We start from the raw sequence: 15307 nt of genomic DNA on the forward strand, positions 1-15307 counted from the left end.
CGGAGCCGAAGGTCCCCGTGCTTTCAGTCGGAGGCACCGAATACAACCGCAAGTGAAATCGTGGCGGGAAAACAATCATTCCTCCGAAACCTACGTTTCATTCATCGTTTCCTTTACATGTAATAGAGTTGCTGCATTGTCATTTGGACGTTACGTACTGTTGTACAACGTTTTAGAATGCAATTAAGATGAATGGATCTAGGGGCTATTAGCAAATTATAACAAATTAGGTTACAACTCGCAATCGTGTAACGACACATATTTGATGTTCCAAGCACTGACTTCGAGAAGGAACTATTTTCTTCATTAATCAATTCAGAGGCAGATGTTATTAATATACACTCATGTTCATAAAAAAAAACAGAACACCTGGAAAAAAGAGATAGGACGTTCATATTTACAGGACGTGTTCATTAGTATGTTCTGCAGAAACGATTAGCATTTCAGTCACCTAGGTTCAGCTTGTGTCCTGTTGCCTAGTAGGCACTGGGTCCTCCATGGGCACTGATAACTTGTTCTATGCGTGGTGGCATCGACGCGTATAATGCGCGAATGGCGTCCTAGTGTATAACCATCCATACTGCATTCACCTGGTTCCACAGTTCATCTTTGGTGGTTGGCATTGGATCACAGTGCCGCACATTTCACCATATCCCACACATTTCCGATTGGCGACAAGTCCGGTGATCGGGCGGGCCAAGGCAAGAAACAGTCTGACATCCTGTAACAACAAAAAGGCACGTGTTCGTGCAGCAACATGTGGTCGCGCATTGTCCTGCTGAAATATGGCATCTGGGATGTCGTGCACAAAGGGTATGGTTACGGGTCGCAGGATGTCATTCACGTAGACCAAACTGGTCACAGTGCCCTGGACACGCACCAACTGTGATTTGTGGTTGTACCCAATAGCACCCCACACCATAATGCCTTGAGTTGGCGCTGTATGTCTTGTGTGAATGGAGTCAGTGTGATGCCTCTTCCCCTGTCTGCGGCGAACCGTAATGCAGCCATCATGTTCAAACAAACAGAACCTGGATTCGTCCGAAAACGCTATCTGTTGCCATTCCTGTCCCCAGTGAAATTGTTCCATACACCATTGCAGTCTAGCATGTTTATGCACATTAGTCAAAGTAGGCGGAGAAGTGGACTATACGCCGGTAACCCAGACCTTAATAAACGGCCACAGACTGTCGCTCACTCCTGAAGTGTACATGTGTTACACCGTTCCACCGTTGCTCCAGAGCCAAGGAGGATGCAGATCTGTCTTGCATCTTGCAATGCCATTCGGATGAGATGACGATCTTCTCGGTGGGGGGGGGGGGTGTCTGGGTGGTGCGACCAGACCCATCTCGTCGTCCTCTACGGCCTTCTGTGAACCATTCTGTACACACCCGTTGCACTGCCGACACACTTCGTCCCACACGAGCAGCAATTTCCCGAATGGATACAACACGTTCTCTCATGCCAATAATGCGCCCTCTTTCAAACTCCCTCATTTGACGGCACGGTTCTCGCATGCGTCTGCGAGGCATCCTGCACGTCTGCTCAAGTCACACAGATCCATTACCTTCGGTTTATAGCGACCACGAGAGCCGCAGACACATTTTTACCAGTCGGTGGTGGTGCACTGAGGTATCGTTGTGGACTTTGAACCTGAAGGCCGACATGGTTCCAATACTAATCATTTCTTCAGAACATACTAATGCATAATTATGCCCTGTGAATATGAACTAGTCTTTCAAGGTATTCTGGTTTTTATGAACATGAGTGTCATTTATTGACAAAAGGCATATAGGTAACATATTTTTACAGTTTGAGGAACATAAAATATATATTAATTAATAGGATTAATTAATAGGCCTGTCCGACTCATTGGCTGAATGGTCAGCGTTGAGGCCTTCGGTTCAGAGGGTCCCGGGTTCGATTCCCGGCCGGGTCGGGGATTTTAATCGTCTCTGATTAATTCTTCTAGCCCGGGGACTGGGTGTTTGTGTTTGTCCCAACACTTTCATCTTCATATTCACACAACACACTACACTACCAACCACCACAGAAACACGCAATAGTGATTACATCCCTTCATATAGGGTTGGCGTCAGGAAGGGCATCCGGCCGTAAAACAGGGCCAAATCCACATGTGCGACACAGTTCGCACCCGCGACCCCACAGGTGTGGGATAAGCGGTAGAAAAAGAAGAAGAATTAATTAATAGGCCTACGTATGACATAATAATAATAATAATAATAATAATAATAATAATAATAATAATAATAATAATAATAATAATGTCCCTACCGGGAGAGTTGGCTGGTGCGGGTAGGGCAAATGTTGGGGCTGTACCTTAATTAAGGCCACAGCCGATTCCTTCCCATTCCTAGGCCTTTCCTGTCCCATCGTCGCCATAAGACCTATCTGTGTCGGTGCGACGTAAAGCAAATTGTAAAAATAATAATAATAATAATAATAATAATAATAATAATAATAATAATAATAATAATAATAATAATAATAATAATAATAATAATAATAATAATAAATTGCTCAGAGATTTAACCAAATATTATAGCCTACATAATTTACGAGGTATTCAAATTGAAGCATCCAATATGTTAAGTGGTGATAGTATGCATCGAAACAGGAAAAAAAGAATAATAAACATGGGTTCTGCAACACAAGCACTGAGACATGAACACGTGTTTATAGGAGATACCTTATGTGATGTCATCCATGGTAATGAATTCATTTTTCAGCCCTGCAATAACATGACTATCAGATAATCATAGTTGACACCGTTGACATGGAATGAAAACAACAATCAGGTTTCTCACCAATGCGGGCGCTGTTCGAATCCCGGGTATTTGTTTTTTTAATGTATTTGGTGTAATAATATAAGCAAATGCAAAGGAATACTGTATTGGATTATAACCTATTACCTAGATCCACGATTTTACAAAAAGAACATCGCGTGCGTAACATATCGAATTATGCTACAATAAAGTCGATAGTAAAATCCAAAGAGATAGTCTATCGGGGTTAAGAGGGAGAGAGAAATAAGTGCCTTACAAATTTAATATCTCCACTGCCTTCCTAGTCATAGTAGAGCGCCGCAGGATTTGCTCTCCTTCAGGTGTCGCGGTTGGCTGTGAATCCGCATTGCTAGGTCGGGTGCCGGGACTACGCGGCGGAGGCTGCAGGGCAGAGTCTGGATCTGCTGAAGTGGGCGTCACGATCTGGTTGTCGGTGTCGCTGGTAGAGTTACTGTTGACATTGTGGTTGGTCGTTTTTTCTGGATGTTGTAAAGGTAAGGGCACGAAGACTGCAGAGGAGTGTCTCTTGAACTGCCTGACTTCATCTGGTTGATATGTCTTCGCCATACTTGGTCGTACAGTTCAGCGCAGTGTTGCTAGATCTACAAATAAAAAAATCGGTAGATTGTAAGTAAGAATTTCGTGAGTTATAATGAAAATTTCGGTGGTTTCTCGAGCACTGAAAAGTTATAATATACCTAAATTAAAGAATGCAATAGCAGTTTGAAGTTATGAGAAAAGTATACAATTTCACTCACCCTTACTTTCTGGCCACTCTATGCTTATTATTATTATTATTATTATTATTATTATTATTATTATTATTATTATTATTATTATTATTATTATCTTTCTGCCCAGTCTTCCTGTAGATGTAGTTATTCATCAGGCGTAGAAACTGTGTGCAGATTTTGTATTCTATATGCGGGTCGGGGATTTCCCTTCCAATGATGCAGTCCAGCGTGAGTTTTGAGTTCAATAAAAGCGGGGGAGATAATTCGAGTCTAAAATGAATGCGGGGAAAATGCGTAACGAGTGGTGTTATCGATAAAACGTCACGCAGCGAGACGAGGAAACAGTTTTTCGGCACAAATATATTATGCACTATTAATCATTATTATTAATTTTCCATAAATTTGGATTGCAAGAAATTTCGGGAGATTTTTTGGGGTTTTTTTCTGGTATGTTGCAAGAAAATCGAGGGATCTCCTGAAATTTAGGGAGACCTGGCAACACTGGTTCAGCGCTCCATCCTTACTTAGCACTGTACCTATGACCCATTTTTTATCGGGAGACCTGTAGTCACGAACGGCTATCCTTTCGCCTTCGGAGAAACATCTATCATAGGAGGCTGTTGTCTTTCTCGTTTTTTCAGTTTTTCCAGTCCAGTCTGGAACGTATCTCACGCTGCAAACCCGCTGGTAGACGGGCACACCCTCTTTCTGGTCCAAATTGGGTTGGTTGGGGGGAAAACGTTTCAAATTCGATGTTCCTCCTCCTGTTACAAATTGGCGCTCACACACTTTACATTTGGCCCAATTTTTTCCTGTGTCTTGTTCGGAGAACGACCAAACTACTGACTGAAGTCGCGGCATTTAGTCGAAAACTGCGGACACCGGACAGGGCTCACTTGCGTACTAACCGCTCCTTCCCTCCTAACGCCCTCCAGTTATTCCGGTGTCACTCGCTATTCCGATTACTTCGCTGCCACTCGGATATCTCCGGTTATCTCCAGAGGGGCGCTGTAATTGCTACTACTGATTCAATCACTCGGAGCAGGCGATTCGCTCCCAGCACTAGGGTTCGAACCCACTATCTCCCGAATACAAGCTGCTAACTACGTGGCTCAAACCATGCGGCCATTTGCTCGGTTTATCGAAGTGTCGGACCCATTCCAAGTTGTTGTTTTTTTTCTCTGATTAGTGTTAATAGAGGATGGTTGCCTAGTTGTACTTCCTTGCATTCAGGAGATAGTGGGTTCAAGACCCACTGTCGGCAGCCCTGAAGATGCTTTCCGTGGTTTCCGATTTTCACATCAGGCAAATGTACCTTAATTAAGGCCACGGCCGCTTCCTTCCCACTCCCAGGCCCTTCCTGTCCCATCGTCGCCATAAGACCTATCTGTGTCGGCTCGATGTAAAACAAATTGTAATAATAATAATAATAATAATAATAATAATAATAATAATAATAATAATAATAATAATAATAATAATAATAATCACCACCACCTGTCTAAATGAATTACTTTCAACTGCGTGTGTTGTACTGCGTCTTCAAAAAAGAACGATATTTTGTCTTGTAAGACAGACATAAAAGAAAGAATTTATTCCAATGTTTCTTGAGAACGCACAATAATTCGTCGCGGCACGACACACAACAGAAAACAGGTACATAAAAGTAGGCTAAAGCTTCAGAGACCGAGCTCGATAGTTGCAGTCGCTTAAGTGCGGCCAGTATCCAGTATTCGGGAGATAGTGGGTTCGAACCCCACTGTCGGCAGCCCTGAAGATGGTTTTCCGTGGTTTCCCATTTTCACACCAGGCAAATGCCGGGATTGTACCTTAATTAAGGCCACGGCCGCTTCCTTCCACTTCCTAGGCCTTTCCTATCCTATCGTTGCCATAAGACATATCTGTGTCGGTGCGACGTAAAGCAAATAGCAAAAAAAGCTTCAGAGACCGAGCTCGAGTTGCAGTCGCTTAAGTGCGGCCAGTATCCAGTATTCGGGAGATAGTGGGTTCGAACCGCACTGTCGGCAGCCCTGAAGATGGTTTTCCGTGGTTTCCCATTTTCACACCAGGCAAATGCTGGGTCTGTAGCTTAGTTAAGGCCACGGCCGCTTCCTTCCCATTCCTAGCCCTTTCCTGCCCTATCGTCGCAATAAGACCTATCTGTGTCGGTGCGACGTAAAGCAACTTGCAAAAAAAATTTAAAAAAATAAAAAAAAAAGCTTCAGAGAGCCGTAGATCCAAGGATATAGTGGTGGTGATTGTTATGTTACGCGTCAGCTCCTGTCATGTCGACGGTTTGGGTTGCTTTCATTAGCCATCAGCTAGTACAGAACAGAAATAGAACTATGCCATCTGTCTTCCACTTGATCTCCAAGACCGTATTGAAACTTTGTGAACGAAGCAAGTTACGTTTAAGTTATAGGATACATTTTATTTTATATTCATTTATGTTGTATTTACTAAGAAATTAGTACGTTTACATGCAGGATTCAGATCGATCTGAGTACATTGAGTCTCAAGGTCGATACGGTAAAATCTGGGATCGTATCGTACTCGGTTCGAATTGAGTTCCATGTAAACGCGGATCGTACTGAGATCGTATTGAAAACAACTGCGCACAAACTCCATGTTCGTTCTGACAAAATCATCATCATTAAAGTTCTGTCGAAATAACAAATATAATACGCCAGTAAATATATTTACTTGTATAAATGATCAGCAGCTGCAATTATATTATAAGACGGCCAGCCCTGGCGATTAAGAAAATCACGATAACCTTGTGTTGGGGGTAAAATTCGAATGTGCGTTCTATCTATTGCACCAATTACATTTGTAATACCGGTACCGGTACCACACATACTTTCAAAACTGAAAGTTATCTCCTATACTTCTGCTTCATTTGGCGTTTTTAAATTCTAAGTGGTGATATCGATTTTACTACAATTCTGCATCGTCTGTTTACGTCGATATTGTCTGGCGGATTCAATACGATACTCAAATACTACATGTAAACGGGGATCGTATTCAGTACGGTATCTGTCTGTTAGGTCATCAGCCCAGAGGCTGGTTGGATCCTCAAATAGCACCACCAAAGGCTATGCAGTTATAGGGAAACTGCAAAAACCAATGGCAGAGCCCAAATGAGGCATACTAGGCAAGATGAGGAGTGAGGTAGTTTGCCATTGCTTTCCTCACTGGACCAGAAGGTGCCACTGCAGCACGACTGATCCTATGAGCAACACCTTTCATAACACTCAGACACTAGTTGTGCCCCAAATGTCATTACTCAGCACCACCCATACCCCAGCAGCTTCCATATTGTCACAGCCATGGATGAGACTGGGACTTCGGTGGAAGCTACACTTTGCTCTGGCCTGTGCCAAGAGACGAATACAAAAATACTGCATCCATCAAGAAATGGCAACAGGCAATCAGTACGGTAAGTGTATTCAAATCGATCTCAATCCCCATGTAAACGTACTAAATGTTACAAAGGAAAAAGTGGGCCAACTGTATTCAATAGCGTAGCCGGTTAGTCACTATCCTCCTCTTTTCTAGATGGTCGTTGGATCCTGGCTGAATGTAATTGTATGTGACGGTGTTTAAATTCCAGTGTAAAATGGTAAGATATGCTGATGACATAGCTGTCGTTGAGGAGAATGGATGAAAACAAACCGAAGAAAGAAAGACAAAAGCAGAAATGAACAACATCTTGAGAAAGTAATACGAAAGAGAACAAAATTATTAGCCTATATGCAGCCGCCAACAGAGGGCAGACGATATTAGAATGATCAAGACAAATACAACTTACATCCGACTGCTGTTAATATAAGATCACATGTATTAGGCTACAACAGACGTTTCTGCATGAAATGGGTACGAGGTAATAACGGTACATAAAGGAACGAGAGAGCTGATGAACTTGCCAAAGAAGTGGCAACCACCCCCGACTCTAATGTCCTATGTCATTTGTAAAAAAGGAATTGAACACGTATAGAGAATAGGCTATATGGAATAATCTATGGATAACTAGCTCAAGAGGTCAGCTTACAAGGAATTTGCTCTTTCCGAAGATTCAGTATAGACTGAAAAGTAGATTAACACATGACCGTATTTTAACACAGTTTATGTCATGACATGGATCATCCGCGAGCCAGAAGATTTACTCACACGCGACTAAAGTCGCCGGACCGGCTGGGAATCGTACGCAGGCCCATCTGAACCGAACGCCACGGCCATTCAACCAAAGGGACCGAACACGATGGCAGCATGACTATATTAATCTCTTATTTTTCACGTAATTGTCATCTCTATTCATTACGTGACCAAACCGTCTCAGTATGTCACTTGAAAGATATCCCTCACTCCATCGTATTTTGTCATTTTTTGATCCCATCTTAGCATTAGATATCAAAGTTATTCAAGATGAGCTAGAATGGAATTTAAAATATTTATTCTACGCAAGCCATCGAGTCCGTGCTGCTCGCAACCGTGCATTTAGGGACTGCCAGAACTTAAAATAGATCTCGAGAAAACCTTGACCTCAAATGAAATTTTCTTGTGATGTTTCGTTCGAGTTAAATGAACATTGAGACTTTAACACACTCCTTTCCTCAGTTATGTTATCGAGATTCAGTGCATCCGATCCGAGGCCAATAAACCGGCAGAGCCAAGAATCGAACCCGTAGCAAACGGGCAGGAAACTACAACAATAAACGCTTAGATCAAGGCGGCAGTTACACTTAATTTCAGCCCGACCACTATCCGACCCTTGCGTACGCTACTGAATGTTACTGTGTTAAAATATGGTCATGTGTGAATTCCATAGCTTACTGCTGTGCTATATCAGTGATCGCCTGTCGAGCTTCCAACCGCTCTGCATCAAGGTTAGTCTGTTTCCCTGACCGCGATTTCTTCCCAGCACCACATGTGCAACTTGCAACACACTACAGCATTGGTCCAACGTTCAGGATCACATTCCAATAACAACAAATGTCACCTAGAATTTAAACGTCTGCCCCAGAAATCCAGTGATTTTTTTTCTTCTGAATATTTCCGTCCTATTGCGTAGCCCGCCCGGTGGCCGGCATCGTTGAGGAGTCAGGTCTAAATGGTCTGATACCGTGGTTATTCGGTTCGAGTTCCATTAGTCGAAAATAGGGATAACACAAGAGTAAAGTGTGAATAGATCATATGGTAGGAACACAATGAGCAAGTAAAGCGCTATTAATAACCATGTCCAAGTACACTATAGACAATACTGGACACTTCCTTATTCTCCCGTACTAAACTGAGAAATATGTTGACAGTGGCGCACCTGGCGGCGTGGCCTTAAACATCAGGCGGCAAGATTGAAACTACGAAAGTTGCATGTTAAAATTGATAGAAATAATGAAACTCAATAAATTATTTCGTTTCGTCCAAATCCTTGGTTAAATGGTCAACACTGAGGCCTTCGGTTCAGAAGGTCTCAGATTCGATCCCGGCCGGATCGAGGATTTTAATCGCGTCTAATTAATTCTTCTGGTTCGGGGACTCGGTGTTAGTATTTGTTCCAACACGTTTTTCTTCACATTTAGACCACACACTACACTTCGAAACACCACAGAAACATGCAATAGTAATTACTAAGCCTCGGACTTTTAGGTGTTTAAATGTTATTTTAGCTGCCTAAAATCGACTCTCAGATAGGTTCTAAAATATTATTAAGGATCTTCAATTTTACGTATTTTAATAGACATCAATTAAAATACCATGTTTATTTTGCTAAATTGATAATAGCTCATAACGTATAAAACAAGTTTCACTCACTTCTTTGCTGCAAACGTCACAGAACATAATTTTACCATCCGATGTGAAATGGGGAAACTCCTGTAACCACATTTTAATTAAGGACGACTTGGAACCTGGCATAATCCATAATTTGCTATTTGCTTTACGTCGCACTGACGCAGACAGGTCTTATGGCGACAATGGGATAGGAAAGGGCTAGGAGTGGTAAGGAAGCGCTCGTGGCCTTAATTAAGGTACAGCCCCAGCATTTTCCTGATGTGAAAATGGGAAATCACGAAAAACCATCTTCAGGGCTGCCGACAGTGGGGTTCGAACCCACTATCTCCCGGATACAAGCTCACAGCTGCGCGACCCTAACCGCACGGCCAATTCGCCCGGTCATAATTCAGAATGTATAGTGTACTACTACACTCAGTTTCAACGCCATCTCGCTAGGTGCGCTGGCAATCAATGTCTTGCGATATCCCGCTAAGTGGCACGTATTCTCCATAGTGCATTTGCCATGTCCACACAAGTCTCCTGAGAGCTACAACCGCGCGCCAAGTTTGAACCACCATCGCAATTTCGTAAGTGGTTGAGAGCCACAGAAGCTGATAAGCCGTTGGAAAGGAAATCACAGACCAAGGAAAGAAAATCAAAACTCTAAGATTTGCCGATGATTTTGTTATTTTATCTAAGTCTGCAGAAGATTGTTGGTAAATCTAAGACACAGAACACTAGTTTAACTTTAAAGCTAGAAACGTTTTTGTCACCAACCGCAAACGAAAAATAATTCATGTAGAAGAAGGTTAAGAAATATAAATATTTTTGAAGATTTTCGTCTGGAGCGTGGCATTGTGTTGGAAGTGAAACATGGACGATAACTAGCTCTGAAAGAAAGAGAATAGAAGTTTTTGAAATGTGGTGTTACAGATGAACGCTGAAGATGAGATGGGCAGATTGAATCACGAATGAAGAGACACTGAATCGAACTGGCGAAAGAACGATTTGGTGAAATTTGACCAGAAGAAGAGATAGAATCATACGACATATCTTAAAAGACACTCAGGATTTGTTCAGTTGGCTTTTGAAGGTAGTGTAGGTAGTAAGAATAGCAGAGGTAGACCAAGGTAAAAATATGACAAACAGATTAGAGTAGATGTAGGATGTAGTCTTAACGTAGAAATGAAAAGGTTAGCACTGGATAGGGAGGCATGGAGGGGTACATCAAACCAGTCTGTGGACTGATGAGATTCAAACACAAGGTGTGAAAGATTTTGTGTAAATAGAATTTCTGGCTTGGTATATGGTGCTCTTAAAACTTCAGACTGGTTCTGTACCTCACTAACGAAACCATTCTGAAAAGACTAATTGAGGGATTTTCACTACCCAGCAGAGATTTTTTAAATACTACATTGGTTCGTGTTATTTCTTTCGTATACTGAATATCCGTAGGGGAAGTGATAGCTGATTGAAACCGTCATTTGCTGCTCTCAAGAGCCGAGAAAAACGACATGTAGACACATTCAAACTCATTTACAAGTAGATCTCGCATTTTAGGTAGAAACCTATTTTATTCCTGAAGAGATGACTTCAAATGAAGTTGCATTTACATGTTTCGTGTATTTATGAGTTAAAAATGTTGGTCCTGTGGTTAGAAATGCTTTTTAATTTATTCCGAGAAACTAAAATATTTGCCGACTCGTTCTCATATCTTGAACAGTATATTCTAAAACTAATACAGTGATCATTAACAAAACTTAAACTTCATTCCATCGAACTCATTAAAAATTATTTTCAGATAATAACCGACAGAGAACCGCAACGAAGCGCACCGCTACCAGTACTTCTCAAACCACCTATCTCTTCGGATATGGAGGACCAGGGGCCGTTCTGACGTTCTGTTCTTCACCAGTCCCGTTTCACAACCGGTACTTACACAAAACCGTCGTTCCCCAATCGTTGCTTTTCTTGAAGCCGTGATTTTCCAATGTACAGTATCTAGAATAACACACAGGTCAGGTAGGTCATTCCGGAGAGCTGCGCTGCTGTTGGCTGATGCGCCTGACGTCACCGAGAGCCAGATTCAATGGCTTGAGTGTTGCAAGGTACAGTTAGTCCAGTAATTTTTGAGTTAATATTGTTAATTATTCTAATTGCACTCCACTCAGTCATGATACTGAACTCATGTATCTTAAGATGCCGTAATATTTATCATTTAAAACTAATACGAAAACATCCGACTTCAAATCTGTCTCTGTAATGACAAAGACACACTCACAACGGCTCGGACGGTGGAACGCTGGCCAGCTTGTTAGGTTCGGTGGTATTTGAAAACGCTCAAATATGTCAGCCTCGTGTCAATAGATTTACTGGAACGTTAAAGAAACTCTTGTGAGGCTAAATTCCGGCACATCTGTGTCTCTGGGAAAACACGTCATCTAATCGAATCCAAATTTTAACACAATGCCCAATGTAATGTTTTATACAAAGCTTATACATTTCAGAATATTACATTTCCAAGGCAAAAATGTGTTTTCAATTTTGTAAGTTTTTGTTGTTGTTGTTGTTGTTGTTGTTGCTCAGGGTGGATGGAAAATTGTGTTCTTGGTTACGTTATAATCTTTATGTATCCATTGGTTATGCTGTATGACTACGCAATACGTATACTGATTCACTTCTTTTATATCAGTTTGTATTAGATAGAATGATATGGATCACGGACTGGCCGGTACAGAGAAAGTCGTATGTTGCCGCGGTTGACCAAGATTGACGCACTACCTCATTTCTGTCCATATCATTAGGAGTACGTTGCTTTCCAACCGCTTTATAAAACGGTTGTCTGCTCGCAACTTGTCTAATAGCAACTGTTTTGCCCAGCACTACAAACTGACTGAAAGCCGCCTTGGCTGTCAAAGTACCCACCACATTGCTCATTGAGGAGTGGCGGCGTGTATTTTTGTTGGGGTTCAACAAACCTCACCTCCCCTCACCAGTTAATGATCATTTGACTTGCCTCAATGCATGTGGAGTGAACTGTCTTTTTTTTTTTTTTTTTTTTTTTTTTTTTTTTTTTGTGCAGGACACACCGCTGGACATGCGGTTCTGCAGAGGACTTTCCGAGAGAGTGGCTCAGTTCAACAAGCAGGCTGATGACCACAAGGAACAACAGAAACTCAACCCCTTTTCAGAGCATGGCCGGACCTCGCCAAGACCGAAGATGGACAAGAACGATGCCGACTATGGAAAGTGAGTGCAGTACCAGAGTTGCATGAACCCTTCAAGGTAATGGCTGCATGTAAGAGCGAACTACTCAACTCATAGCGTTTCTATTCTTTACCTATGAATTGGTTATGTTACGGTTTTTTCTGTGGATCATGGAGGAAAAGGAAGTGCGAGGATTGAATGCGCAGACAGAATTTTGAAAAGGTTATGTTTTCTTTCTCTTTTCCACTTAACATCAAATTTACAAACAATTTGAAGAGCCCGTGGCTAATAATGAACAATCTCAGTCGAAAACGATGGAAGAATACTCCAAAACGCTTCTCGAAAAGGAGCCTAACATGTCTCTAAATATTTCACTCAACTTACACATAAGTATTTACATTAAACAGTGGTGAAGTCCCAATTCAACATTAAATGATCTACTGAGTACTGTGGCAAGGTACAAACCTTAGGCCGGCTTTTACAATAGAAGTTGATCCGAAGCTCACTGAATTACCATCTTTCGAGCCACTAGGCTCATATATTAAGTGATAACATATTACCGGTCACACTCGTTATTCACATTGAAAATAAATATGGATCAAGATATCCAATGAAGTAGGAGCAGAAGGCCCATATTAATATAGGAATGATCCTATAAAAGGAAAACCAAGCAAGTAGCAAAGCCGGAGGCTGCAACAGCATTCCTTACAAAAGAAGCCGGAGGCTGCAACAGCATTCCTTACAAAAGAATAGAAATCCTAAGGTGGGCATAGCCCGTTGAATCAGTGTTAATCCATACTACCAGGTGACTAAAGAAATCTGAAAGAAATAGGGGAAAAATATTAGTCCCCCGAAACTCCAATTTGAATGGAGGGGAACGATGGTACCACACTCGTGACTCCGAGAAATATTAACAGCCCAGCAGCGTATAATTCAAAGACCAATCTAAGTTAAAACATACTAGGCGGAAGCCCTAATCTTCCAGAACAAACACCGAATACAGAATTTTACATTAAAGTTCGCAGCCATCTTCTTCATAAGTTTAAGTCCGATGACATCTTCCCAAAGTTAAAGTTCACAGACAGTTTTCCCGCAGTTAAAATCCAAAACACAGGTACTCTTTCTATCTTTCATGATGTCAGGTCTACTCAGCGTTGCCCCTAGAATCCAGTCGTATATCGCCGAAGCCGCACTGCCTTCAAGCACAAAACAACCCGCTCAGCCGAAATGCCTCCCCTTATAAAAGCCATGGGAGGAAAGTTTGAGACTAACATGAAGTTATCCTTAAGGCTGATTGGTTACTTCCATATAAGGAAAGGGGTGGCAATATGATGTCACTTCTTACAGTCTTATCAATCTATACTCATGAAATTACATACTACATAATAAACTACCTCACATGGGAGAGACCTCTGTTATCCAAATGACAAAGCATATCCACAAGTAGAGCACTCTCTTGGCCTAAGTATGATTTTGTTGGTAAAAGTTCATAAACTTGCTGTTAACAGCACCACAGTAGAGTTGGCGGACAAATTAAATGTGTGGAGAGGCCGAACATCCGGCACAGATTACAACGGTAGCTGTGAACTTGCATTCGGGAGATGGTGGGTTCGAATCCCACTGTAGGCAGCCCTGAAGATGTTTTTCCATGGTTTCCCATGTACCCACCAGGAAAATGCTGGGGTTGTCCCTTAACTAAGGTCACGTCTGCTACCTTCCTAATCCTAGCCCTCTTCCACCCTTGTGTTGCCGAAAACCCTCGATGCATTAGTGCGACGTGAAACCACTAGGGAGAAAAAGAAGTGTACTCATTGATGATTTGGTTTTTGTAACTGCAGCAGCAATGCCATCTAGCAGAGAAAAGTAACTACCGAAGAAGCAAAACACTCCTCAACTAACAGCAATAGTCAGTCAGTGTAATGTACATAAAAAAAGTTGTAGGGGGTCCGCTGTCTGTAATTTCGTTTGTTTTTGCCAATTTTTCAGATATTTATCCGTTTTAGGTCAACTCAAGACTGAATCTGTGGTTTTTATTTTTCGTGTCCGTTTGTTCCACCATCACGGCGAAACAGATGAATAGATCTCGACCGAACGTCATATTTAGAGTATACTTATCCCAGGGAAGGTTTTGATATGTATTTGATTTTAAAATATTTGAATAGACGAGGGATTTATAGGAAAACCAGAACAGTTTTCCTCCATTTCCTCTTATACTATTGATTTTCTGTAAAGTCCGTATGTGAAACGTCTCTTCATTATAAACAGCTTTTGTTATGTTCATAATTTAGTTTACTCTTCAAATGGCGGAGAAAATTACTATTTTCTGCGAGTATCATGGTCTGCATTGAGTGAGCGACAGACCAACAAGGAACCTACAGGTTACCATGGCAACGCCTCTGACTGCTTGCCAGCAGGGATGTAACGTATTGCCATTTTCGTCATCATTCCTGTAAACTCGTGGTTGTTCCTTGGGTAGAAAGCAAGAAAGACGTTAATCGGCCATTCTGCGGGATATTGGCGGAATATCGTTGGAGGTTATAACCATTCTCGATAAGCTTAAGAAATAACACCATAAGTCATCTTCTTATCAGTTTACCTAAGAATCCCTGCGACTAAATTTCTCCTAAGTTACCCCTTTCTTCTATCCGTAACTTCATACCTTCATAATTTATTGAGGGACATTTGATTTTCCAATACATCCACTTAGTATTTACACATCTGTCCTATCCGGCTGTCCTCAGTTATAATCCTCTTTTCTATTAATTTCAACTTTCTTAACTGTATCAC

At 41.7% G+C, this 15307-nt stretch overlaps 1 protein-coding gene across 1 annotated transcript in view; it reads left to right on the plus strand.

Annotated features, from left to right (window-relative positions):
• LOC136876457 (actin-binding Rho-activating protein) overlaps positions 1–15307 on the plus strand; it is a 131877-nt gene that overhangs the window by 88456 nt on the left and 28114 nt on the right. The window contains exon 2 of the mRNA XM_067150441.2: positions 12396–12562. Coding sequence (XP_067006542.2) covers positions 12396–12562 — 167 coding nt within the window. The remainder of the gene's footprint in view (positions 1–12395; positions 12563–15307) is intronic.

Source organism: Anabrus simplex, chromosome 6 (assembly GCF_040414725.1).
Source record: "Anabrus simplex isolate iqAnaSimp1 chromosome 6, ASM4041472v1, whole genome shotgun sequence".
Taxonomy (NCBI): domain Eukaryota; kingdom Metazoa; phylum Arthropoda; class Insecta; order Orthoptera; family Tettigoniidae; genus Anabrus; species Anabrus simplex.